The 27,303-nt window shown below is 38.7% G+C and overlaps 1 protein-coding gene across 1 annotated transcript in view; it reads right to left on the bottom strand.

Moving 5' to 3' along the window:
- Positions 1-27,303, bottom strand: part of MYH15 (myosin heavy chain 15) — a 152,541-nt gene that overhangs the window by 74,380 nt on the left and 50,858 nt on the right. Inside the window, exons 17-26 of the mRNA XM_026492845.4 lie at positions 24,235-24,302; positions 23,319-23,406; positions 20,356-20,473; positions 19,312-19,435; positions 17,380-17,516; positions 12,900-13,155; positions 8,436-8,678; positions 7,233-7,409; positions 5,324-5,469; positions 2,053-2,143 (exon numbers count right to left, since the gene is read on the bottom strand). Coding sequence (XP_026348630.3) covers positions 2,053-2,143; positions 5,324-5,469; positions 7,233-7,409; positions 8,436-8,678; positions 12,900-13,155; positions 17,380-17,516; positions 19,312-19,435; positions 20,356-20,473; positions 23,319-23,406; positions 24,235-24,302 — 1,448 coding nt within the window. The remainder of the gene's footprint in view (positions 1-2,052; positions 2,144-5,323; positions 5,470-7,232; positions 7,410-8,435; positions 8,679-12,899; positions 13,156-17,379; positions 17,517-19,311; positions 19,436-20,355; positions 20,474-23,318; positions 23,407-24,234; positions 24,303-27,303) is intronic.

Here is a 27,303-nt window from a genome sequence, read left to right as displayed (position 1 = left end):
AGCAATAAACAATTTTGACTTTTACAAAGCACTTGTAGCATATTTTATATTGAAGAGCCTCACTGTATTTTTTATACATTTCTCAATGCTAAGAAAAGTCACATAACACCCTTGGTTCCCATTTTATAAAGAAGACAGAATACACAGAAATTAAATTATTTTCCCCAAATCAGTACAAAGACCAGAATTCAAACGTGCAGTTCCTCCAGATCTCCCAGTCCTTGCTGACGAGAAACTTCATTAAATTCTATACATGGAGGGGAAACTACAGTTAAGAGCATTTTCCAAAGCAATAGGAAACATTTTTCATAGAACAAGAAAAAATTTAAAGAGAGTTAATAAAAACTAACATGATGAATTTTATATACAATACCTCACTCCTCTAGAATTAGTTTACCGATCTCAATTATTGGGAACTTGGGCAAATATCTGAAGACTAGAATTAATATCTCCGAGTCCAAGCAACTCACTCTTAAGAAACAGCATCAATGTAATTTTACACACAATTCCAACAAACTTGGTTACTTAGCTTCTTAGTCTGCAGGTGATTTCAAGTACCAGGAAATCCGAAGTAACAAATTAGAATTGGTGGAGGAATGGGGACTGCTATGATGAATAGTAATCTGATACCATTAGAGGAAGAATTGCTGGATAAAGGAAATCAGTGATAAGAACTCCCAGAGCCCAAAACCCTTTTAGTGTAAGGGCAAATAGCTCTACAAATTTTGATAGCATCATTATAGTCCAGGGAAGCCACTGATGTTCATTAACATAGCCTTTAATAATTAGGCATAGGTTAGGATAGGGGTGAAAAAGGATGGAATCTATTTTAGAGTGTGTTTTCCTTTCCTTTAAATGAGAGTACAATGGCTAGAGAATGCTGATTTCTAGATCATGCCAATATGCAGGCTACCAGATCTGTAGATGAGTTATGACAGAAAAGGCGCTAAAAAATTTATTCCACACCCAAGTTACCATGATCCCCTTCCAGTGAGTTATTTTGGGATCCAATAAATTTTTCCCAAACAATACTACCATTAAACCAAATGTTTCTGAAACATTTCCTCAGAAATAATCTTCAGAGCTTTTTTTTTTTTAAATCATCAAGGGAAGAGAGTTTGTCTTTTGGATAAATTGAAACTTCTGAGTCTTCTTATTTTGGATAAAGTCAAGTATCATTTGTAGACAAGCCCGGTGAATATGATAGATAATCGCTTAGAGATTAATATTGTGTTTGAAATCATGACTATAAATCAGTGAGACTGGCTTTTTTATTTGGTTCAAAATGTCTCAGAAAATAATTATCAGAAAGAGGCTCAAAATTATTTTGAGTAATGGCTACATTATTGAGATAAACATTTAGCTCCAAAGGAAATACGTCTATCATACAGATGTATATGCATACAGCATGTGTAAGGAGTTATATATGTGTGTGTGTGAGTGTGTGTCTGTGTGTGTCTGTGTGTATGTATATGTATGTATCCATCCATACTTATATTACTCTATAACATGGTCAAATAGTATAAAACAGCTACACGGTCTAAAACTTATAAATAGTTTTCCATTATTAAATAATGTTTTGAAACTACAAGTAGATACAAAACAAAATTTCAGCACAGAAACAGAATTGCCTTCTAATCACAAAGACTAATCATTATAAAAAATTAAATTGCTAACACTGAATGCTTACCATGGATCAGGCTCTATGCTTACCACTTAAATGTACTGTTGCATTTAATAATATTAGCTCAAAGGTTGTCAGGAAGATTAATAACTGAAAAAATAAATGCCTAGGATTTTAGCACAATGTTTGGTTCACCACAAATATTGAACAAATTCTTGATGTTTTTATTATGGTAAGAAAATCTAAGCTTAAAAAGTAATTTTCCCGAGGGAATGCTACAGTTTACTTTCTTAACCACTGCTCTTTTCTGCTTCTGTCCGTAGTAGGCTAAGGGTATGGATACCCCGGCAAAGCATTTGTTACTGAAGTACCAATTATCATTCAGGAATCTACATATAGCTACACACAGGTATTTGATAAATGATTACCTGAAGCTCTTTAACCATGTTCTGAAGCTGAGCCACCAGGCCTTTCTCCTTCTCCACCTTTAAATTCATCTGATTCATTTCTAGTTCTTTCCTGTTAGGGAAAAATGCATCAAATGGAATTGTTTAGAGTGGTAACATTTGGCTTAAATATTTTTAAAATTATAGCAATGACACATGAACTCATTCTCATTGTAAAAATTCAACTATTATATCTATATCTGAAATCTCCTTGGCTATCACACCCAATCTTTGTTCCTTCCCTAGAGATAAACACCATTATCAATTTGGTGTGAATCCTTCCAGACAGTTTTTCTAAGTATTGACATACGTTTGTGTTTATATATCAGTAGAAATAGTTTCATTTTCTTTACTGTGAAAGGTATAATATGGTATATGTTTGTATTTATAGTTCCATAACTTATTTTTAACCTAATAACACATTGGTGGTTTTTCCATGTTGGCCCACACATAAATTACTTCACTTAAAAATTAACTGTGATACACTATTCCATGATTTAGACATGCTGTAATTTACCATTTTCCTATTAATAAGCCCTTTAGTTTTCCCCAATGTTTTCCTTTTGTAAATAACACTGTTCTCATCCATGCCCCCTTGTGCACACGTGAATGTTTCCTTCGAGTGGATACAGAACAGGGAATCGCTGGGTCAAGTATAAGTTTGTGCTTAAAAATATATAACCCTGCCCTTTGACCTCCAACAGCAGTATGAGATTATTCCTCTACATTTATACTTAATATTAGCATATTTCTCAATTTTTCCTCGTCAGAGAGAAATTAGAATGTCTTTCCTTTTAATGTCCTTGTTTAACAGTGAGGCAACATCTTGTCAACTACGAGGATTCAAAAATGGCCAATAAACCAAATAAACTGCCTGGTGGTACCCTTTAATCATTTGTCTGCCAGGCTGTTCATATAACTATTGAAATATAGAGTTCCTTTCAGTAGTCTTAATTATTTTCTGATTGCTGCTGCAAATATTTCTCCCATCTTATATAACTTGTTCTGATTTTGTGTTGGGTTTTGCCACATAAATGTTTAAATATTTGATATCATTAGATGTATCAAAATATTCTTATTCTGTCTTTGGCCTTTGTCACTTATTCGAGAAAACTTCACCTGCCATCTTACCTAAGACTTATCACCTATATTGTTTTCAACATTGATTTTTGTTTTTATTGTGGTTAAGAACATTTAACATGAGATCTACCCTCTTACCACAATACAGTAATGCGAACTATAGGCACATTGTTGTACAGATTTCTAGAACTCAGTCATCTTGCATAACTGAAACTTTACACCTGCTAAATAACATCCCTATTTTCCACTCCCTCCGGCCCCTAGCCCTCACCATTCTACTCTGTTTCTCCAAGTTTGCCCATTTTAGATGCCTCATATAAATGGAATCATGACGTATTTGTTCTTTTAGGGCTCCCTATTTCACTTAGCCTAGTATCCTCCAGGTTCATCTATGGTGTCACATACGGCAGGGTTTCCATCTTTTTAAAGGCCGAATAATATTCCATTATATGTAGACACCACATTTTCTTTATCCATTTATCCATCCGTGGGCATTTAGGTTGCTTCTATAGGTTAGCTATTGTGAATAATGCTGCATCTTCTAGCAGTTTGATTCTTTAATGTAACTGGATTTTGTGTATGTCAATAGTGAGAGGTAGAAATTTAACTTTCATCTCAGAAAATGAATAGCTAATGATCTCAGCACCATTTATTAACTACTCTATCCAGTCAACACTAATTTGAAATGCCATCTTTATCATGTATTAAGTTTTTATATGTACCCAGGTCCATTCAGAGAAAAAGGGTTTTTTAAAATTATTTTTTTATTATTATGTTCAGTTAGCCAACATATAGAGAAGAAGTTTAATAATTAAAGTTGTACCTTTCTAAAAACATGGATTTCTAAAATGCCAGAGCTCTCTGACTTGTGGCCCACGAGGACATGGGGCATCCTTTGCACTTTGCTGAGCTGAAACATCATCTTAAAATTGAATGCTCAGGGATCTCTATCATGGTTTCAACGTTCCATACATTTATAGGATTACTTCTTTTTTCTTTTTTTTTTTAAGATTGTTTTTTTGTTTTTTAAAGATTTTATTTATTTATTTGACAGAGATAGAGACAGCCAGCTAGAGAGAGAACACAAACAGGGGGAGTGGGAGAGGAAGAAGCAGGCTCATAGTGGAGGAGCCCGACGTGGGGCTCGATCCCATAACGCCGGGATCACGCCCTGAGCTGAAGGCAGACGCTTAACCGCTGTGCCACCCAGGTGGCCCTACTTATTTCTTCTTTTCCAAACACCTAACAAGTTCAGTAACTTCTTCGAATATTAATCAAGCCTGCATATGAGCACGTATTGTGGCAACTCACGCACACGGATAGGAAAACCAGAAGCTCGCAGCTGCTCACTTGACTCTCTTCTCTTCTTCCCTACGGCCCTAGAGATCGATGTGCTCTCAGCTTTACCCGGACCTTACCTCACTCTTGGGCCTCACTGCTTCCCCCTTTTATTTGATCTATTCCCAATAACTTGAAAATCCCTATGAGTTAGAATTAAGTCTAGTCTAAGCAAGAGACAAGATGAGAAAGTTCATTTCACTGAGCAATGAAACTAAACTGAGGGCCCATCTTGCCCAGAGCTCATGTGAGCTGAAAGTTCCACTAATTTTCACTGTTATATTTTGCTTTAAATTTTAAGATTTAATACTTCTATGGTAAATTACTTGATAGAAAATAACAATGAAGTTATATCTGGCAAACTCTTTCTTAAAGTGATCAGAGGCCTGTATTGAACTTCACATTAGGATTTTTAAAATTTTTATTGGTTTTTGTTTTTTTATTTATTTTTTATTTTTTAATTTTTACTTTTTATGCCATTGGTCTCATCATGAGTAAAAGACGTGAAAGAACTGAGCCCTTTTTATTTTTGGACTTGTAGCCTCAAATTTCAATAATTCCCATCTCATATGCCCTATACCTTTCTTTCCCACCTCCTCGTCAGATACCTTCTCATATTCTTCTAGATTATGCATTTACTCCCTTTTTACAACCATATAATAAAGTCCAGCTAACCAAAAAAAAAAAAAAAAAAAATCATTTCCTAGGCTTGTTGTCTTCCCCTTCAGGTCTTAGGACATCTGGCCCTGGAGCCATGAGGATCAATGACATGAGAGAGCTGTTCCTCCCGGTAGAAGGTCTTCCGGAATGTCGCGTCAACGGCAAGGTGGCTTACTTGCTCAGGCTCTCCGCCAGCTGCAGCCGGCCGCTCTCCAGGTGCTCCATACTCACGCGCTGCAGCTTGAAATCGCCCTCCAGGTTGCTCTTTTCCCTCTCACAGGTCATTCTTGCTTTCCTCTCCTGCTCAAGGGCACCGTCAAGCTGACAAAAGGAGGTATTAGTTAGCTGAATAAGCTGGTAAAGTTTACACTTTTCTAGATGTGTTCATGAACACTTACCTTGTGGGAAAAGAAAGAAAAATACAAGCACAGACTATGTAAATGATGTCTGGTGTGTAGATATTTTAAAATAAATACTGCATGCATCGGTAAGACAACAAAAATCTAGAAGTTACAGTGATGAAAGACAACTTTGGAGATTAAGGAATATGAGCTCTATCCTAAGGAAGGAGCCAGTAATAAACAGCCAGGGAGCCCTTATTTGATTGTTGGTCACTGACGGGAAGCCCACTTCTTCACACGGCAGCTCATTTCATGGGTGGATGACTCCATTTACTCAGGAGTGCTTCTTCATAAGAAGCCAAAATATTCTCTGTAAATTCTTCCCATGAGTCTAAGCTCAGCTCCCTGGAGCAACACCAAGCAAATCTGTCTCCACATAATCATCTCTGAATATGAGGCCTCTGTTCTGGGTCTCCCAACTCAGTATCACAGACCCTTTCATACACATCGCACGTGGCATGACTTCCATATCTCCTTCACCCCCTTGGTACCCTCTTCTAGCCCATAACATTATGTCAGATTCTGCTTCCCCACCGGGATGGTCAGAACATTCCAGTTTTGTCTGGATTGGCCCTGTCAACAACATTGAGGCTGGTGTAGCAGGAAGCTAGATAACAGCTACAATATGGCTATTTGTTCACGGATATATTGAAATGTTTGCTTTTCAGCAATAGAAGCTATTTCCTGTAACCAGCAAAATAAATGAAATTCAAACAGGAGGAGGAGGGAGAATTTCTGGAAGGAGTATGTAAAAACCTGAAAGTAGATGAACTCCTGGAGAAAACATGTGAGTGTGTGTGTATGCGTGTGTGTGTGTGTGTGTGTGTGTGTGTGAGAGAGAGAGAGACAGAGAGAGAGAGAGAAGAGGGAGAGGGAGGGAGCACAGTAAATCCTCATATTGAGGCTTTGTGAGACACACAACCAGTGGAAATAGGAAGAGAATTGAGACAACTAACAGGTAATAGAGGAAACTGATAGAAAAGCGTGAGGAAAAAGCAGCAAATAATTCAAATAAAAAAGCCAGACCACCCTTTTTAGCAATTTTATAAAGGCTAAGCTTTTGGAACTAATAAGAGAGTGAATGCTTCGGTTCTGCCAGCTGGAGAGGGGAAGGAAGAATGGTGAAGGTACCATGAAGGGTGGTTTGAAACATCTTTATTTCAGAGGGTGTTTGGAGGCAGAACAGGGACACCATCTTTAAAATCTTACAAGTATTTTCCCAAAGCACAGGTCGAACACAGCTTGTGATTTACATATCTTCCAATTATAAATAAACCTCAGCGCACCACTGGAGACACAACAGGGCCTTTAAACTAATCTTTAAAGGCTAGTGTCAAGTACAGAACCAGCATGTCTGTCAGGCAAAACACCAGGTTCTGCAGGAGCTATGGGGACAAGTCATCACTTACAGGGATAACTCTTTATAATTCCTCTCAACGTTCTTTTCCCACTGCCCAGGGTTGTATGAAGGTTGCATTTAAAAACTGACGGATTACATGCTGGGGCTTCTGTTATCCTGTAGTGGTTTAGGGCACATCAAGAAACAAATAAACCTCTGTTTCTAAATATTAAAGATACAAGCCATGCTACTAAGTTTTCCCCAAACTGTCAAGATAAATTAAGTAAAAAGCAGAGGTTTGCATACATGTAGACGGCTAACTAGCAAGACACAACACTACCCACCTCATCTACTTGCTGTTCCAATTTCAACTTGGCTTTGCTCAGGCTGCTGACTTTCTCTTCCTCTCTGAGCAGGTCGTCCAGTGTCTGCTGGTGGGCCTCCTGCATGACGTTGGCCGCTCTGTTAAGTTTGCTGATATCCTCATTTAGAGACTCCACTTCCTCAGTGAGGTTCTTGACCTGTGGGAAGACGACAGTGACAGTAGCATGAGAGTTTCCACTGAGAGGATGAGCCTAACACTAAGGGCCATCTTGACTCTTTTCTAGAACAGTCTCAAGAGGTAGCCAGTGTCATAAAGAACTAAAGTTAGCTACATTCCCGATATACTTTTAAAAACTCTAAATTCACTTTTTCTTACACACACACACACACACACAGACTTAGGGAATGGGGTATTTTGGCTAAGCAGATATCAGGATAGCTCATTTGATGGCCAGTTTTCAGAGTATCATATTATCATAGAATAAGAACTCCACTAAAGGTAGTTTTCTGAGTACTCGGGGCACGTAGCAATCTTGTTGTGTCTCAAATCCTGAGAGTGGCAATGAAAGAAGAGTTCCAGCTGTTCAAATATGCAAAAATGGAAGCTGGCTCTATCAGGCCCCCATGCTTTGTATGAAAGGGAACCAATGGCACAAGAGTTGCTATTTAATCATCTGCCAAAATTACAGTGTCATTCCAGAGACAGTTGTTTATCAGACACCTCAGCTAGTTTCAATCCGTGCACAGAGGCACAAGTTAAAACCCTCAACTGAAATGAACGGAATGTCAAAATCCTTAACTGGAATTAACATGACATCTTCAAGGTCGAACTTCAAATTAATGACAGAGCTGGGGGTTCAGACGCCTCCCAAATCACCTTTCAGTAAACTTCATCAGTTTAAACTGCTCTCCTTCCAAAAAAGGATACTCAGAGGCCCGATGAAACTGTTCGGCTCTTTCTATTAGATTTCAGGTATAATAAGATTGAAACAAGTGAAGATGTTTCATTTAGAAAATCAAATGGGGCTCTGTAAATTTGAATCGGAAATTTGAATCAGGACAGCACAGTGCTTTGGACCCATTATTTTATGCTGGTTCCTACTCGGACTGCTGTAAAGTTCAGGCCACCTGTTCATTCATTTGAGCCGAGCAAGTCTGGTGCCGGAACCTGATGGGGGGTGGGATCGGGCATCCAGGCCTCCCTAACATTATCAAAAAAGTACCTTGTGCTCTGTAGCACGCTTCTCCTTCTGTGACTTCACCAATATTGTTTCCAGGTCATCGATTTCCTTCTTCAACTCGGAACATTCATCTTCGAGCTTCCGCCCCCTGGCAGTCAGCTCGGAATTTATCTCCTCTTCTTCCTCCACCCGCGCAGACAGCACCTTGACTCTGGCCTCCAGCTGGATCTTGGATTTAATCAGCGACTCGCACTGCTCTTCAACATTTGCCAGGGTCTCTTGCTCCTGCCATGATGAGGAGAAAATTGTTGCCAACAGCTGGAAATAATTTATCAGCTAGGCGAAAATGCTGCTTAACGCATAGCAAAGAGATAATTGCCTGCCCTGTGACCAGCACTTTCACCCTCCTTTCCTCAGCAGGTGAAATAAAATTCCCAGTTCCCTGATCCTATTGTTGAGAAGTGGAGGAGTTGCTTGTGCTTGGAGGTGCTTTTGATCTTTCGGGCCATTCAGTAGATTAGATTACCTCTTCTAAAGCACTTAATAGAATCCTGGTGGCCTAAAGGAGCTAACATGCCTCCAAAAATCAGTGGTGTACTGCTTAACTCACAGCTTCTGGAAGCATCCACATGGGCATAGAGTTTGAGGTTGACACCTGCTCAGAATACACTCTTTTAAGAAAGCAGTGTTCCCTCAGACCCTAGAATATTTATAATATTATTGTAAGTGCCCTAATGCACTTGTTGAAGATATATATATACATATATATATGTATATATATATCTCCATATATATATATTCAATAAGTAGAATTGTATATTTTTTTATTTATAGGCTAAATTTAGAATTCATACATTTTACTTGCAAGTTACTAACTAGATTTCACTATTATTTCCAATGAAAATCTTTTCCTCAATGATTCTGCCAGTGGTAAACTCCACAAGTTATACACCGAATGTAAAATAGTCTTTCTTTTTATTCTCTCAAATGTCCTGCCTCCAAGTCTCATTGATTGACCCATTGTTCCTGTGTTATGGGTCAAGTAAAAAATGAATTGCCTTTTTGCTATAAAACATGTTTTATAACTTTGAACCTCTCTAATTTGTCTGTTAGAGGCTAAAACCCCTTCTTTGTGAGCAAGCCCTTAATTACTGTAGGTTTCATTGCAACATAACTTCACATACATCTCCATCTCCCATCTCTAGACCTCATCATCCATTCTTTGCAATATGCCACTCTGGGCAATTTTTTTTTTTAAGATTTATTTATTTAAGAGAGAGAGAGTGTGCAAGTTAGGGGGAGGGGCAGAGGGAGAGAGAAAGAGAGGAAGAATCTTCAAGCAGACTCCCCACTGAACACGGAGCTGGATGCAGATCTTGATCCTAGGACCCTGAGATCATGACCTGAACGGAAATCAAGAGCTGGCCGCTCAACCAACTGTGCCAGCCAGGTTCCCCCAGCAATTTATTAGCTGTCTATTTGTCTGGCTTAAGTTGTTTGGGAATGCAAATTGGTGCAGCCACTCTGAAAAACAGCATGGAGTTTCCCCAAAGAGTTATAAATAGAAGCACCCTACGATCCAGCAATTGCACTACTAGGTATTTACCCAAAGGATACAAAAATATAGACTCGAAGGAGCACATGCACCCTGATGTTTATAGCAGCAGCAACAATAGCCAAATTATGGAAAGGGACCAAACGTCCGTAGACTGATGAATGGATGAAGAAGATGTGGTACACATATATGTTATATATAATGGAATATTACTCAGCCATCAAAAGGAATCTTGCTATTTGCAATAACGTGCATGGAGCTAGAGAGGATAATGCTAAGTGAAATAAGTCAGAGAAAGACAAATACAATATGATTTCACTCATACGTTAAAGTTAAGAAACAAAACGGTTGAACACAGAGGAAGAAAAAAAGAGAGAGGGGAGCAAGCCATAAGAGACTCTTAAATATGAGAACAAACTGAGGGTTGCTGGAGGAAGGCAGGTGGGGGATGAGCTAGATGGGGGATGGGGATTAAGGAGGGCACTAGTTGTGATGAGCACTGGGTGTTATATGTAAGTGATGAATCACTACATTCTACTCTTGAAACCAATATTACACTGTATCTTAACTATAATTTAAATAAAAATTTGAGGAAAAAAGAGAAGAAAAGGCAGAATTCTAGGCCATTGATTTCTGGCTAACTCTTAAGAATGGCCATCTGCCCAACAAATGGGGCTCAAAAAGGCACAGATGGGGAAGGCATAGAATAGTAAATCTCCAACATCACTGAGGACCAAAAAAAAAGGATAAATTAAAAACAAACAAAAACGTCAAAGCACGATGGGTCCATGCAGATCAGAGAAGCTTTCAACGTTTAGGAAATAATGGGAACATTTGATCTTAGTTCACACCAGGTTGACAAGCAGAATGCTTATTTGCTCTATTCCATTCAGTATATGTACTGGACCTGTCACCATCACTGAATGAAGAAGACAGTCCGATCGACCATCATTGATCCCTTCATTAAACATGACAGCAGGATGTGGGGACCAGCCGAGCAGTGGTGTGGCAGTTAGCAGTAGGAACAGCCCCTCCCGATGGCAGTTAATAATGTCACTCAGAACGGGTTCACTCAGTTCTGCTGGTATTCTGAGTAATTGAATGATTTAAAAAGAATCTTTGCTCCCTTCATCCTTACTGTGTTCACCTGTGTCCCTTAAAAATAAATAAAAATAAAATATGTCATAGCTCCGTCAACTTTTAAAATCTCAGTTGCAAGTTGAACTCATCTCGGTCTTCCTGGGTTTGCCCCCATGGGCTTCCCATGGGTTTCCCATGTTCCCCATGCTGATCCTTTATCGTGTATCCCAGGCTTTTACCCAACACCCCCTGCACGAGTTGGGTCCATTTCTATCTCCCATATTGGCCTAGGTAGCACTGGCCACTCTCTCTGTTTACAGGAAGAATGATGAAAACTGGGAGGCCAGGTCTCATCCAAAGCTGCCTCTCCCCTGAGCCACACAAAACATGATATTATATATGGTGATTTTCACAGTATGAATTTAAAGTAGGTTTGGAGTGGGGCCCAGGAATTTGTATTTCTAAAAAGCATCCCAGGTGAGCCTGAAATACACTGAAATTCTAGAACCAATGTTATGTTAAATATGTATCAGAAATATGGGTTTCGGGGGATGCCTGGGTGGCTCAGTTGGTTAAGCGTCCACCTTGGGCTCATGTCATGATCCCAGGCCCTGGTATGGAACCCCACATTGGGCTCCCAGCTGAGCAGGGAGCCTGCTTCTCTCTCTACCTCTGCTGCCTCTCCTGCTGGTATTCTCTCGCGCTCTCTCTCTGTCAAGTAAATAAATAAAATCTTAAAAAAAAAAAAAAAGAAAGAAAGAAATATGGGTTTGGGTGAAATTCTGCAAAATACGGCCTCTTGGAACACTGATGAATAGCAGAGCCCCCAAATAAAAGAATAACTTGGATCAGTCTAAAATTACTAAGTTTTCTCTGCTTTCTGTAAGTTCAAAAAGCAGTAAAAAAATGTTTTATAATTTTAATATTTTTTATATTTATAATATTATTATATAAATTGTATATAGTTGCATTGGAACACAGTATTTTTTAACTTAGCACTGTGCTAAGTGGGGTGGAGAATATATTAACAGTGGAGAAAATCTCATGCCTGCTTTTGGGATGTTTGGGGATTACAGCAGTCCTGGTGGCTAGAGAGGAGGAATGTGAAAGGGAGTGAGTAACGGCACACCAGTATCAGATTGGAGATGGAGGCTTGGATGCCAAGGCCAAGGGCTGGAGTCTAAAATGCACATATCGCAGGATCTGAAATTTACTCATCAGGGAAGCAACATGATGTTTGTTTAAGACAATGGCTCTCAAACCTAACTGGATATCAGAATCACCCATATAGATTATTTGAACCCACGTAGGGCCTCCTTAATCAAAATATCTGACATGGGGTCTAGGTGTCTTTCTTCTATTTTTTCAATGCTTCACCAGTAAGTTTGAGGCAAAACCAATGCTGAGACCTGCTGTTTTAAGAATTGGACTGATTAGTGAAGTTGATTTAGACTGGGGAAGGGGAAGTAGAGAGAACAAAATCAGGAAAACAGCTAGAAGCATACTGCAATAATCCTGAAGATTTCAGTAAAGCTTTTCTCAGGATCTACTAAATCCTGTCTTTTGATTTGCTAATGGATCACACAAAATTTAAATGAAGACCCAGAGCTTCTTGGCTCCCATGATAGATTGCAGTGCTTTTACATAGTTAAAACCCATCTAAGAGTTTGTCCCCTTTTCAAAGACATCCTGCCAATGAAATCACTTCACTAGGAAACAGGGTGTCTCCTTAACGTGTTTCCATTGTGTTTGGTGAAATGCTATAGTATCTGAAAAGCACACGCCTCATTTTTCTCAGGTGAACACTGCCTGCAAAACAAGGGGCTCTAATTAAAAACTTGATGTGAAGAACAAATGGTGGGGCCACTCACAGCCTGCAGCTGAAGAAGCAGGTCATTCTTTTCCCTGATGAAGGAGAACTGTTCTGCTTTCAATTCTTCCCTCTGAGATTCTGATTTCTCCAAGGCTTTTTGCAGTTGCACACACTCCTCCTTCAGAGCAGCTATCTCCCTTCCCATTGCAGCAGATGGAACAAGAGGCTTGATCTTGAAGAAGAGCCTCATCCAGGGCCAGGTCTTCACAGCCATGAAAACTCTTAGGTTCCACTGGATCAAAAAAAGTGCATCCCTACATCAAGAGAGAATAAAGAAAAACAAGTTAACCCAGACAATAGGAGAGCCATTTTCCCAAGTAAGATCCTTAAGAAACAGGGTGCCTGGGTGGCTCAGGTGGTTAAGTAAAGCCTTCGGCTCAGGTCACGATCCCAGGGTCCCGGGATTGAGCCCCCACATCAGGCTCCCTGTCAGTTGGGAGCCTGCTTCTCCTTCTCCCTCTGCCATTCCCTCTGCTTGTGCTTTCCTGCTCTTATCAAAAAAATATATAAAATCTTAAAAAAAAAAAGATCCTTAAGAAGCATATCTTTTGAGGAGTCATTAAAATTTCGCATTAGTCTTCAAAGCACTTCTACATCTGGGCTCTCACTTGATTCTGGCAAAAGCCCTATGAGGGATTTCTGCGGCTAGTGATATTGTGGGCTAGATGTCCCCCAAATATTCCCACTGCACACATCCTTTCAATGAGAGCTGAGCCTGAAAAGGGTAAGAAGGAAAGAGGGAGCAAAAACCTTAGTGAAAGTCAATGTGTGTATAGCTTCGCCATTTTCATGGAAGGAGAATCCAGTGTTGTTATTGTAGGGATTTATATTTTTATATCCACATGGATAAAGAGACAGGCTGAGACTTTCAAAGAACATCATCCTTAATGAAAAGAACATTTAAAAATTCACCACCAACACAAAGTGATGTCAAAGAGAAGTACATCTAATTTGCTCTGGGCTCAGGGTAAAGAAAAAATTCTACTCTAGGAATTTTTTTTTTTATAATGCACCAGAACCGTTGGAATGTCTGAGGTTTAAATGATACTATCTGATTAGTGCAGATGTATGTAAGAATTTAGCTTCATCATTTTTTACGCTGGTAATAAATACCCTTTGGGCTTTTGGGAAAGGAAAATGCAAATGTGCACTGAAGAAAATACCCTAAAATCAAGCACCAGAGATTCTCTTAAAGTCCCTTTGAAAATGAGCTTACTCTTCAAAAATATAAAACACATATAGGAAAAAAAAAAAATCAACCATCAGTGAGGGTGAGCAACTATAATAAAAAGTTTTATTAACCCCCCAAGAATTGCAAATAATTGAACAATCTGGCGGAGACCATAAAATGATTGCCAAAAATTCTTAAAGGCATAGAGGAAAGACTTGAAAAAACAAGAAAGAAATGAGCCATTATGATAAAAGGGCAGAAAGATTTGAAAGAGGACCAAATAAAATATCTAATACTGGAAGATACATTTAAATCAAACACTCATTTGAAGAATTAAGCAGATGATTAGACATATTGAAAAAAATTGCGAATTTATAATAATAAACCCAAAGCAAGTAGAAGGAAGGAAAGAATAAAGATGAGATCAGAAACTAATAAACTAGGGAAAAAAATGAAAAAAGGTGATGTATTAGTCTAAATAAACATCTGACATAAATGATCAAGAAAAAGAAGAGAAGGCACAAATAAACAATACTAGAAATAAATTCTAAGACTATAATCTAGGATTATGCTTTAGAAATATAATTATAAATATGATAGAGATTAAAAATCATAATCTAGCAAATTGGAAAATTTAAAAGAAATGTATAATTTTTTAAAAGAAACTCATCTAAACTGATTCAAAAAGAAAGGAAAATCTCAATAGGCCTACAACTGTTAAATAACTGGAATTAAAATTGTAAAATCTATCAAAAATCCCCATCACCAGATCTACATGGCTTTACAGGCAAATTTTACCAACGATTCAAGGAACAGATAATCAAAATAAATTGTTTCATGTTTGAAAAGAGGAAACATTCCCCACTTGTTTAATAAGGTTAAGGTCATCTCAATCCAAAGTCAGATAACGTAGTAGGAGGAAAAATTTACCAAACTTATTCATGAACAGTGTTGCAAAAATCCTTATGATAATACTATAACCAAACCCACCAATGTATGAAAAAGATATTTCAAAAACAAAGTGGGTTTAATATTTTTAAAAATCTATTAATATAACTCAATATACTTATAGGTCAATGGGAAAAAACTATGTGACTATTTCAGTAGACGCAGAAAAAGAATTTAACCATTTTCCTGATAGAAGTGCTTAACAACATAGACTAGAATAAATGTCCTCCACACAGTATATCGTACCTACAAAAAGAAAAATCTACAGTCAACATCTTCTTAAGAGGAAAATGCTAGCTTTCCCCAAAGTCAGAAATATGACAAAGTTTGGCAAAAGTTTTTGAAGTCCAAAATACCACAGGTTGGCAACAATATAGAGCAATGGGACTTCCGTACACTTCCGGTGAAGAGTAAATTGGAAAGCACTTTGGCACTATCTCATGAAGATGAAGTGGTGTGTAGGCTAAAATCTACTAATACCCTAGAGAAAAGCTGCTGAAAGTGCGGGCCTCACCAGCTGTTACATTGCCCTCAAGAAACTCCCACACATGTGCAGGGGCAGACATTTACAAAAATGACACTACAGAGCTGTTCCTAATAGCAAAAAATTGTAAATGAGTTAAATTTACTTGAACTAGAAAAGGGATAAATAAATCATGGTATATTTGTACAATGGAATACTATATAAGTTAAAATCCATAATCTAGCACTAGATTTATCAACATTAATAAATTTCAAAAATAGTACTGAATATAAAGGACAAATTTCAGGATAATATATACAGAATATTATTTATGTGAAGACTGAAGACAGGCAAAATCATGTAACCTTTTAAGGACATCTGCATATCTCCATAGGATTCAGATCAAGGCAGAAATATGCAAGGGGCTTCAACTGTATCTGTTATTTTTTTTAATGTTGTGAGCAACTACAGAAAGATATGTTAAAGGTATGAAAACATACCTTTGTATGTTTTGTATATGAAACATGAAGGAAACATGGAATGGTAACACAAATTCAGCATCTGGGGAACTAGGTATAGGATATGGATCAAGGGAGGAATACACAAAGGGCTCCAATTTTGTAAATATTTTTAAATTGTGAGCAATGATAGAGAAAATTTTAGGAACTGCTAAACTTTGATGATAAACTCCATGAGTGTACATTAGAATATTTTCTGTATTTTTTGTGTGTTTGAAATATTTTTATAATTGTTTGAAGCCAGGGCGCCTGGGTGGCTCAGTCAGTTAAGCACCTGCCATTGGCTCAGGTCATGATCCCAGGGTCCTGGTATCAAGTTCTGCATCAGGCTACCTGCTCATCCCCCCGCCCCTGCCCACCCCCCCAGCCTCGTGCACGCGCACTCTAATAAAAATCTTTAAAAATTTTAAAAATTTAAAAAAATTGTTTAAAGCCATCCTATGATTTAGGAGGAATGGATGGTAAAGACCTCATTTTACAGATGAAGGAAGTAAACTACACAAAAATTAAGAGTTTTACCCAAGTTTACATAACTAGTCCTAGAAGCCATGTCTTCTGATCCCCAAAATCCCATAAATTCCCATACCTTACTGAGCATGATATGAGTCACAGAAGATTCTGTAGGAAAGGTCTCTCTACTATCTTTGATATCACCATGCAATGATCTTTTCCTTCTTTGGAAAAATAGAAGGAATTAACAGATTGTCAATTAAACAAGTTATACCAAGATCTGTGGACCTCTCCCCAGAAGCTAAACTACACGAAAAAGTAAATGCAACAACAGCAGAATCTCTTGCTCCTGATCCCTCTGTTTGGAGATTTTGCTAGCTTGCTTTCCATGATTCTCTTAAAGAATAGACAAAACCTACACCTTAGTGTCCAAATGGGGTGGTGATAAATGTCCCTAGGGAACCTGCCTGAAATGAAATCAGAGAGTTACGATTACATATCACCAACAGTCACAGTTTCTGACCCAGGGGAGGTTGTAAAGTGGTCGGAACACCTCCCCACTCTGCAGCAAATTTCCCTAGAGTGGGCTGTGCGATGCATGCAAACCTTTCCAGGTCTGCTTCTGTTATGAATTGTGAGTCACGCTACCCTCAGAGATCCAGACTTCCTTGAGTATAAAGAATCCCTCCAAAGGGAAACAATACAAGATACATATGAATTGTGCCTTTACTTGGTTAGATAAAGCAATAAAAGCCCTTTGTGCTCTGTTTGGTGTTCCAGGATTTAAAAATTTTAAGTGAAGTCCCAGCCTAAGCAGAGGTGGCAGCCCTTTTATGTTGACCTATTTATAAGACAGTGAGATAAGGTCACATTGATTCAGATACACCACTACTCTGGCAGTGGGGGGTGTAGGGTAGGGATATCATACCTTTCTTCCAGAATCCTCTGGAACTTGATTCGCATCAGTTTGCCTCGTACTCTGGCTTGGAACAATGTTAAGACTTTAGATAGTCTCTCATCTCTCATTGCTTCCAGTTGTTCCAGAAAGCCAGCTTTTAAAAACACCTAAAAGAAATAAGTCAGATCTAGTTCCACTCATAATGGGTATTCATTACATGTCTACTGAATGACTGTCTGAACAACTGGTGTATTCATTGATTAGTTGTATTTCTTGTTAAGTTTTACTCAATGTGTAAAATGTACATTCTAGAAAGTTTGCTTTTATAAATCTAAAGTTTGCAAAAATATTTTATTTAATCCTGTGGTGGTTGTGGTTCCTTAAAAACATTGACTATTCTCCTCCTTATCTGTTAATGTATAGGTTGTCGAGGGAAACTGGTTTAAATTTTAAGAGAGACCCAGCCAGGCAGTGCTCGGAAGTGCCAGACAGGGGTCTGCAAACTTTTCTGTAAAAGGCCAGATAGAAAATATTTTTGGGCTTTACAGATCACATAGAATTTTCATAGATCTGTAGAATCTTCTTCATCTCCTCCTCCTCCTCTTCTTCCTCCCCTCTCTCCTCCTCTTCCTTTTCCCCATTCTTAAAAAAAAAAAAAAAAAATTAAAATGTCAAACCATTTTAAATTAATGGGCCATATTAAAAATAGGCCATGGGGGGCGCCTGGGTGGCACAGCGGTTAAGCGTCTGCCTTCGGCTCAGGGCGTGATCCTGGCGTTATGGGATCGAGCCCCACGTCAGGCTCCTCTGCTATGAGCCTGCTTCTTCCTCTCCCACTCCCCCTGCTTGTGTTCCCTCTCTAGCTGGCTGTCTCTCTCTGTCAAATAAATAAATAAAATCTTTAAAAAAAAATAAATAAATAAAAATAAATAAAAATAAAAATAGGCCATGGAAATGGCCCTTAGGCCAAAGGTTGCTGATCTCTGATCTAGAGAAAGTAACTTTGTCTTAGGCATTTAAGAATCCACATAAATACTTTTTCAAGAATTATTAGTAATGGCTGAGATGAGGTGAGTGAGGCGTCAGGCACAAATTTTAAGGAAGCACTCACTTTCAGGGTTGCGACAGGAGGCTCTCTTGCCTCATGCTATAAATTTTGCTGTACAACAAAAATAACTAAGTCCACAGGGAAACAAGGGACCAGTAGTGGAAATCAGCAGAAACAACAAACACCAGAAACAGATTCTCAGATACTCCAAATGTGGGAGTCCAGTAACATTTTACAATCATGTCCTATGGAGTTCCTTTTTCTGTGAGCTTTTCGTCCTAGACTCTCCCATTCTCTTTCTAATGATTTGGTCCTTTTTGGATGTCATTAGGAACAACCTGATGTTGACTATCAAATAAAACCAAATCTATTCATCAGAAGTTTCCCATGATAAGTTGGTCATATCAAAATCATCTAAAATGAAGCAGAATTTAGCAAACCACACTTAAGGAACTTAACTATAGATTAATTTTTGGGATAGCGGGGTTAACCCTAACATTTTTAATTACTCATACAGTCTTCTACAATTAATTCCCTAAAAGAGTACTTGTGGATGAATCCGTTCACACACAGAAAAGCAGTTCATTCCAGTACATTGATTTACCTGTTTCTAGCTCTGATGTCTACGCATTTTCTAGCACACTAAGATTGACTCAATACTTTACATCTTGGCACAAACTTACTTAGATGAATAATTATAAAAATGTAAATGTAGTCAGGACTGAGGTTTAAGAAGCATTGAGTTTTCTCTCAAATAACGTTGAAGTCTCCACTTTCAGCTGAGCTCTATTTGTGTTATTTGTGGTCCCAAGAACTGTAGAATGCCTTACCACTGCACTTTCACGGGTATTTTAAGATACACACTCTTTCCTCCCACTCTTCTCCAAATGCATTCTTCCTAGTTTTCTGGTTACCTTAGTGATTCCAAAGCGGTACTGGATATGGTCTATCTCCAATGAGCCAAGTAATTCCGCAGCTGCTTTTCTGCTGCTTATAAACCTACTCTTTGGAAATGCCCTTGGGTTCAGAATGCAGTACCTAATTTAAAATAGATAAAGAATAAACCCTGGGGGTCAGAGAGGTCCTATGATTCAAATAAAGAACAATTTGAACAAGCGAGGCAAAGGCGGTACAGACGTGTACCTCTCCTATCAATACATCCGATTTTCACAAAACTCTGGCAATAATAATGAGGATACAAGCAATTATCCCTTACTTTGTTTGGCATAATAGTTTGTGCTTTTCATAGTACTTCAGGGACAACATCGTTTGATTCTCTGCTCAATCAGGAAGGGAAGGAGAGATTGGGAGGTAAAGGGAGGGAAAGAGGTGGGCTTAAGTATCTGTATCGTACAGATAAGATAACTGAAAAGCAGAGACATTAAATGTCACTCCCAAGATTTCTTCACCCTGATGCTGAGCTGGCAGAGAACTAGAAATATGCCAATATGCCTCTTAATCCTGAGACAGGTGCTCTTTCTACTCTACCATACTTTGCTCAAATTTGCTTGATGACCTATAATTTATACTTTTGGAATTCAGAAAATAGAAAGCAGAAATGCCTCTCCTGCCTCCTGCCACACACCCTGCTGGCTTCCTTTCTTTCACAGGCTTGCTGGTACAGCGGCAGCCTGCTTGGAAGGCAGCTACGATTAAGTACATACAACATTTCAGAAATTCAATTCAGCCTCCATGTCTTTCTTCTGTATATATATCTTCTGTATGTGGGTCTATTATCCGTTAATAGAGATTTAAGGATATTACAGCTACATGGATGTTGGATTTAAGGGGAAGTAATAATGGAACTCTGTCGTCATATATCTCACCACCACCAAAACACATCGATCTGTAGTCTGGAGGACATCAACCAAACAAACAATGCATGCCTAAACACTCAGAAAGAGAGGACAACAGAACGGGCTGCCTTGGGCTCTTCAGATTCTGGGATGTATTTTTACCTTTGTGTAAAATCAGCATACAGCAGTTGGTTCGGAAAACCTTCACAGCATATCCTAGCTCCTTCTAAAACACCATTACAGCGCAGCTGCTGCAGAAGCAAGTAAGGGTCCAATACACCTGAAGGCAAAGGGTCGCTCTCAGTCTGTGTCCAAAAGAATTATTACCCAAGATCTTGTCCTAATTGCTGCATCTTGGGATTAAAAAAAAGTTTGAATTTGGTGTTCTCTATATAATAGGTAACAGGAGTTCACTCACTCCCAGCCTGATGGCACTCACAGTACCCATCCTATCGTGCAAGAGTCTCCGAATAGGATTTACCTGAAATTCCTTTAACACAGAATGAACCCTTTAATTCATGGTTTGTCAAGTTTTATAAGCAAATACACCTAGAAGATGAAAAACAATACATTTTTGCTAGGATTATAAGTAGCTGGTATTACGTCCTTTCTCTGGCTGAAAACCAGCTAGCGAGGGGCGTAAGAACACAAAAAGGAGCTGCCACCTCCCAGCAGTAAGGGGAAGAGATTACGAGAATGGGAGAATACAAAGGAGATGATAAGCACAGCCACAAAATTTTGTTTACTCTTTTGCCTGATGAAGGACTCAGTCACACCCCAGCCTACATTCTGTCCTTGTTATCTTGAGAGCACCTAGGTTTTGTTCTGTCGCATAAGCATCCTCCTTTCACCTCCTTGTTTATCAGGTGAAGCCCTACTAGAGCTGCTGCTGCAATCTCCGAGACAAGCCTTTGAAAACCTTCCAAGGAGCCAGGGTGTCTGGCTTTCAGCAAATCTTCTGGAAGAAGCCAAGTAGCGTTCCTTCTAACACAAAGGCCCTATGATAGTATTATAAGAAAAATGTAAATGAGATGAATCCCTGCTTATGTCCAGGGTCACAGAAATAAACTCTAGGTCATATACCCATATTCCTGTACTCCAATCCCTTTCATAGACAGAAGCAGATGATCTGTAAGAAGGGGAACAAGTGGAGGTCTATGACCCCAAAAGATCAAGCATGCTCCTTCCCTTTAAGTACATATGAAAAACTGTCTTGATTAGATCATGAAGCTTTTCTTAGGACTTTGTCTTATGACTTAAAAAAAAAAAATCAACTGCTGAAATCAGAGCTGACTCAATGGGAGACAACTCTAATAGGTAACAGAATTGCTCCAAAATAGAGGCAGCTAATTAGATTTCTTGCCAAATGGAAGCAGTGTCCCTAGATGCATTCAGAAACCCAGCTGATAAGAAACAATGAGGCAAAAACATACAGCGTCAATGAACATGAAGTATTTGCGTTGCAAAAGCCCAAACTGCAGCATCATTGTTTAGCATCACACTTTCCCAAAATAGGTCACAGGCTGTCAAGATTGGGGTCCTAATTACAGGAGGTTAATAAAAATGCAAGATACTACAGAACCTCAGAAATTAGAATCAGCAGCATCTGGCTAGCTATATATTTCAAGGGTGATTAGTGCTCCGAAGACATAAGTGCGTATCATCTACACAACTTTGAAGCTGACAGCCTCTGACCAAATTTTATAGAAGCCTGTAATGAGAGAGAGAGAGCACATGAGAGGGGGGAGGGTCAGAGGCTTCCAAAAAGAAGTCTGAGAATCTACAAACCCATGAGGTATGGAAAACAATCCAGGTAGTTAATATCTGTAAAAAATTTGTTTTGGCAATTAAAAACAAAAAATAATTCACTACCGCCCACCTACCACCATCCAATCGCCAAAAAAGTATCCAGTACAATAGCCATGACATGCAAACAACCGAAGTGTTCAGAGACAGAAGAATGAATAAAGATGTATGTGCGCGCACGCGTACACAATGGAATATTATTCAGCCGCAAAAAAGGAGACCGTCCCACCCTATGCAACAACATGGATGGACCTTGAGGTCATTATGCTAAGTGAAACAAGTCAGGCAGAGAAATACATATACTGTATGATCTTGCTTATATGTGGAATCTACAAACAAACAAACTCATAGAAAAAGAGATTCGATTCATGGATTTATGATTCTCAGAAATAGGAGGTGGGGGAGGGAGGGGAAATTGGACCAAGGTAGTTGCAAGGCACAGACTTCCAGTCACAAGATACGTAATTAAGTGCTAGAGATGTAATGTACAACATGATGATTACAGTTAACCCTGCTGTATGGTATACCTGAAAAGTTAAACATCAAGATAATCAAGTTAGGAGGGTCAATCCTAAGAATTCTTATCACAAGGAGAAAAAATTACCTATGTGAGATGATGGATGTTAACTAAACTTGGTAATCATTTCATGGTATATATAAGTGAAATCATTATGCTGTATACCTTAAATTTACACTGTAGTGCTGCATGCCAATTATATCTCAATAGAACTGCCGTGGGGCTGGGGGGAGAAATCTTAAAAAAAAAAAATAAATAAAACTATCCACCACTCAGGAGTACATAACTAAAGAGATGGGTGCTATTAGGGAGAAGGAAGATACTAGTATTGGCAAGGAAGGCTAGAGGGAGTTCTTAAAAATTAGAAATGGATTTAGGAACTGTCTTTATGGTCAATTTAGATAATTCAGACCAAATAATTTCCTTTATGCTGAAACATCTGCCTTAATTCCTCCATTGATTATCTAATCCCTTTTATTATACTTTGCCCTTGTAGACAATGGCATAGAAGCTCATCCGGGTTTTAGTATGAAATTCAAGGAGGAATTTAAACGGTAATATCAAGCATTCTAATGTTACCCAGTTGAGTTGGCTTTGTGAATTCCTTCTGTGTGTCCACATGAATCTCAATTCAAAAGCAATCTTGAGGTTCTGAAGACCTCGCTTTTAAGTTACTTTCATTTTTCTATCTGAAATCTACCCTTATATAAAAGGAACTGGTAAATTTTCTTAAAAAGACATTCAACGTAGCTTGAATCAAATGTATTTCCCAGTGTGGATTACAAAGAAGTCTAGTTCTTACCTGGCATTTTGTTCACATTGGGATTTAGGCATCTCACAAAATGAGGCGCTGTTGATTTCAGCTTAGTCATCAATTTATTTAGGTTTTCCTTAAATAGAGACCATAACAAATACAAAATCACTTTGCAAATCACTAAAACCCCCAATCTACCTCACAGTTGTCTCCAAATCTATCAACTTAATCATAAAGCCAAGACGCATATCAACAATAAATGAATTCAACATTCTTCTCTGCTTACCGAACCACACATTATTTCTTTCCTATGGCGAGTCAATATTTATCTGACAGATGCAGTTCTGTTGTGAATCATATCTACCTGTTTTGAATTCGATAGCAATAATTTATGGCTGGGCAATCAAACGACTTGAACATATAAATTGTTTCTCAAGTTTTCTGTATGGAAAGTTTTTCTAAGGTCAGATTCTCTGGAAGCAGAATCTGAGTTGGGGCTTCTGGTTTGAGGGATTTACTTGAGAAGCAGGATAGGGTAGGGAAGAAAAAAAGCAATGCTATAGATCCAAAGCTGAACGTGATCCCCAGGAGCTCTGAGCACAAATGTACCAATTGCACCACAGTTGGTTCCCATCTTGAGGCAAGAAAGGAGTCAGAGTCTGGAGGGGTGAGTAAGGAGATAGTTTAGTTTCCCATTTGGCCAGTGGCCATTCTGGGACCTGTGAGTTGTTATAAGCCAACATTCTCATCAGCTGGAAGATGGGTGCAGGGCTGATAAGGGGGACCTAGGTGGGGCACCAACAGTGTCCACTAAAACCCATTAGTATCAAGATAAACTTCAACTTTTCCCACTTGGCTAACTTCAGATACTTTTCCCTTATTTAAGATGTGAAATTTCAAATAAGTAATAACATATGCAGATTGTGAGGCAGTTAATATATGAATAGATGCAATTAAAAATTACTTTATGCAGAGATGCAACCATTTGGAATGAAACTCCTCTCCTGCGTTTCTTCTCCCCAAACTGTAGAGCTATAAAAAGAAGAAAAAAGCATTTAAAAAGCTCTTTTTTTGTCACATTACCATACCCTGTTGATGAAAGTATAAATTCGTCAAGTTCTAGAAACAATATGGCAATATCTATGAAAAGCTTTAAAAATATTTTTCTCAACACAAATGTCTATTTCTAGTGCTCTTCCTTAAGGAAATAGTCAGGCAACTGTGCAAAGATAACTTGCTGCAACATTGTTTAGTCACTGCACACAAAAAAACCCAACCAAACAAACAAAAAAACGAAACAAAAAAAACCTAAACAAAAACGAAAGTTATCAAAGCAAATGTCTATCAATAGGAGACTGATGAGTTAAATTATGAAAAAGTATGTATATAATGAAATACTGTGCCCTTTTAAAATGATGAGGAAGATCCTTATAACTGACATGGAAAGATTTTTAGGAGTTATTTTAAGAGAAAAAGTAGGTTATAAAAATCTGTATGTTATGATCCTGAGGGTGTAAACGTGTTTCTGAGTGTAGTTGTATTAGACTACCTACATAAAAAATGTTGGGAGGAGCATACACCCAAGTATTAGCAATTGCTTTCACACTATGTAGAATGATAGCTAACTTTTATGTTTCTCTTTTTATTTTTCCATATTGTCTGTGTTTTGGGCAACACTCATGCATCACTTTTATAATTTGTAAAAAAAAAAAAAAGATATCTATTTCCATTTTCTTGAAGCAAAAGGGTCTATGCTAAGCCGAATTGTTTTACAACCATTTGTGTAGTGCTAACTCAGAAAGACGTACAACAATAACAACTGCAAAATTCCTGGGTAATCTGGAGAAAAAATGGACCAGCTGTCAACGTGCAACACAAAATACACACTGTACCTTAGTAACACCTGTGCTGGGGCATGTGTCCTAACGCTTAATCGCTATTGTCCTCCTGACGTGCCTCAGGCCCTCTAAGTCAATCACTGGACCTCTTAGTGCTAGTTTCTCCACCTATGAAAAGGGAATACTACTACCTTCCATTCTTAATTTTTTTTTTTTTTAATTATAACCCTGGTTTAAAGTACTTGGATCCCCAGAAGAAAACAAGGTTATTATGGGTAATTTAATGTTTGGATGAATGAGAAACGTGGAGGCAAGTATTTTCAGGGGGTGCTTGAAAAATTACCAAAAAAAAAAAAAAGGACATTCTGGACAATTATTATTTTCTATTTCCAAAGGACACAGCAGACACTCTGAAGAGTTCGAAGATGATTTCCTGTCTTCGTCTCTGCCTGAACTGCAGCCTGATCTCTTAGGATCAGAGAATGACCCATCTGGGAGCCGTAAGCTTAGGAGTCACTATCTAACCGACTGCTCAGGGGCGCTTTGGAAGCCATTAGAATCAGGCAAATGCACTGCCTGAAGATGATCAGGGTCCAAATACAATAGCCTTCATTTCTCAACCTCCTCTTGAGGGAGGCCAACAGGATTTCAGGCCCACTCCTGAATTATGTCATCTGTGCTGATGAAGCCAGGAAGTGCCAAATCCTCTCTCCATTTCTTGACCATGTCAATCAGGAACCCCAAATCAGCCTGCCGAGGCCTGGAGTTAACTTAAAGCTGAGTGTGAGATCACAGGACAGTGAGGAGGTTAGGAAATGAGAGTACACACCCCTTTACCTTGCCCCATTGCCACAAGGGTATCTGAACCCAGGCTGGCCAGATTTGCTATTTCCTCATGTTTTCCACTTTTTGAAAGAAAAAGGAAATCCAAATGTATATGTGGAAACTTCTGATTTTTTTAAACCTGTTTGGACCACACAAAACATGTCTGAAGGCCAGGTTCGGTCCCAAGGCTGCCAGTCTGTGACTTTTGTTATGAATCATGGAGAGCTTCCCTCTGTAGCTAGCATTAGTCCGGTGGTGAGGCTGCTGTTAGCCACATGGGCTCAGTATCTTCAAATCCTTTGTATTGTGGTGTAGAAATCTGAATTATGTCCTAAACACATGTAGCCAGCACATCTCTCTGTTTTGTTTATGGAAGACAGTGAGAGTGGTATAGGCACCAAGCCAGGAAGCAGAGTCCTGCTTCCTATCTTGCCTTTGCATTTACTACGGTTAAATTAATTAAACAAGGAGGCCGTTAGAATGATGTGGCTCTAATTCCATAGTGGCCTATACTAGTAAGCCAAAATCTAAGCCTGTAAACATCCCAGGGTTATAAAATCAAAACACTAAGGACAACCAATCACAGTCAAGTAGGCTTTAAACTACAACCAATCAATAACCTCCTCACTTGGCTTCCGCCTTTTCTCTATAAAGAATCTCCCTGAGCTGCTGTCAGTGGAGCAGTCTTAAACACTGAGGGTTTGCCACTGCCCCATTTGAATCCATTTTTGCTCAAATAAATGCTTAAAATTTTTAACATGCTTCAGTTTATCTTTTAACAGTAGATTTGTGAAACTGGGGATGGTCCTTAACTCTTCCGTATTTGCTCCTGTAAGATGAGAAGACATTTCCCTCTATCTGTATCTGAAAGGGTCATGGCAGGGACCAAGATAATACATCTAAAATTGCTTTGTAAATTACAAACTACTAAGTACGATTAGTTCTTTGTTGGTCAATAAATATTTATGGCGTGCCTGCTAAACGGGTATTTGCTACATGCTTGAGGCTACAATTAAACAAATCAGGCATAATCCCTGCCCTCATGCAGCTTATCATAACCCCAAGTTACTAGAACACAAAAGCACTGTGAAGGAGAAATCCAAGATACTTGGGGAATGTGGATTAAAGAGGCTTGTTATTTCCCCAAAATCATTTATCAGAATATGGTTTGCTGCTCCCTCTTTGCAGCGGGGTTGAGTAGAAGCTAAAAGCAGACCAGAGCAGGCTCCTTGAACTACGTCTATCTTCGAGCACCATTTCCCTGAAGAACTGCCAGCCTGAGGACAGAAAGGCTAATAAGAGGGGATGACTCAGACCACAGGGAGCAGACACAGATATCACAGGAAAGAGGCAAGGGTTTTTGTTAAGTG

This window comes from Ursus arctos, unplaced genomic scaffold, assembly GCF_023065955.2.
Source record: "Ursus arctos isolate Adak ecotype North America unplaced genomic scaffold, UrsArc2.0 scaffold_4, whole genome shotgun sequence".
NCBI lineage: Eukaryota > Metazoa > Chordata > Mammalia > Carnivora > Ursidae > Ursus > Ursus arctos.
Note: the sequence above shows the minus strand (reverse complement) of the source record. Positions and strands in the feature narration are given on the sequence as shown.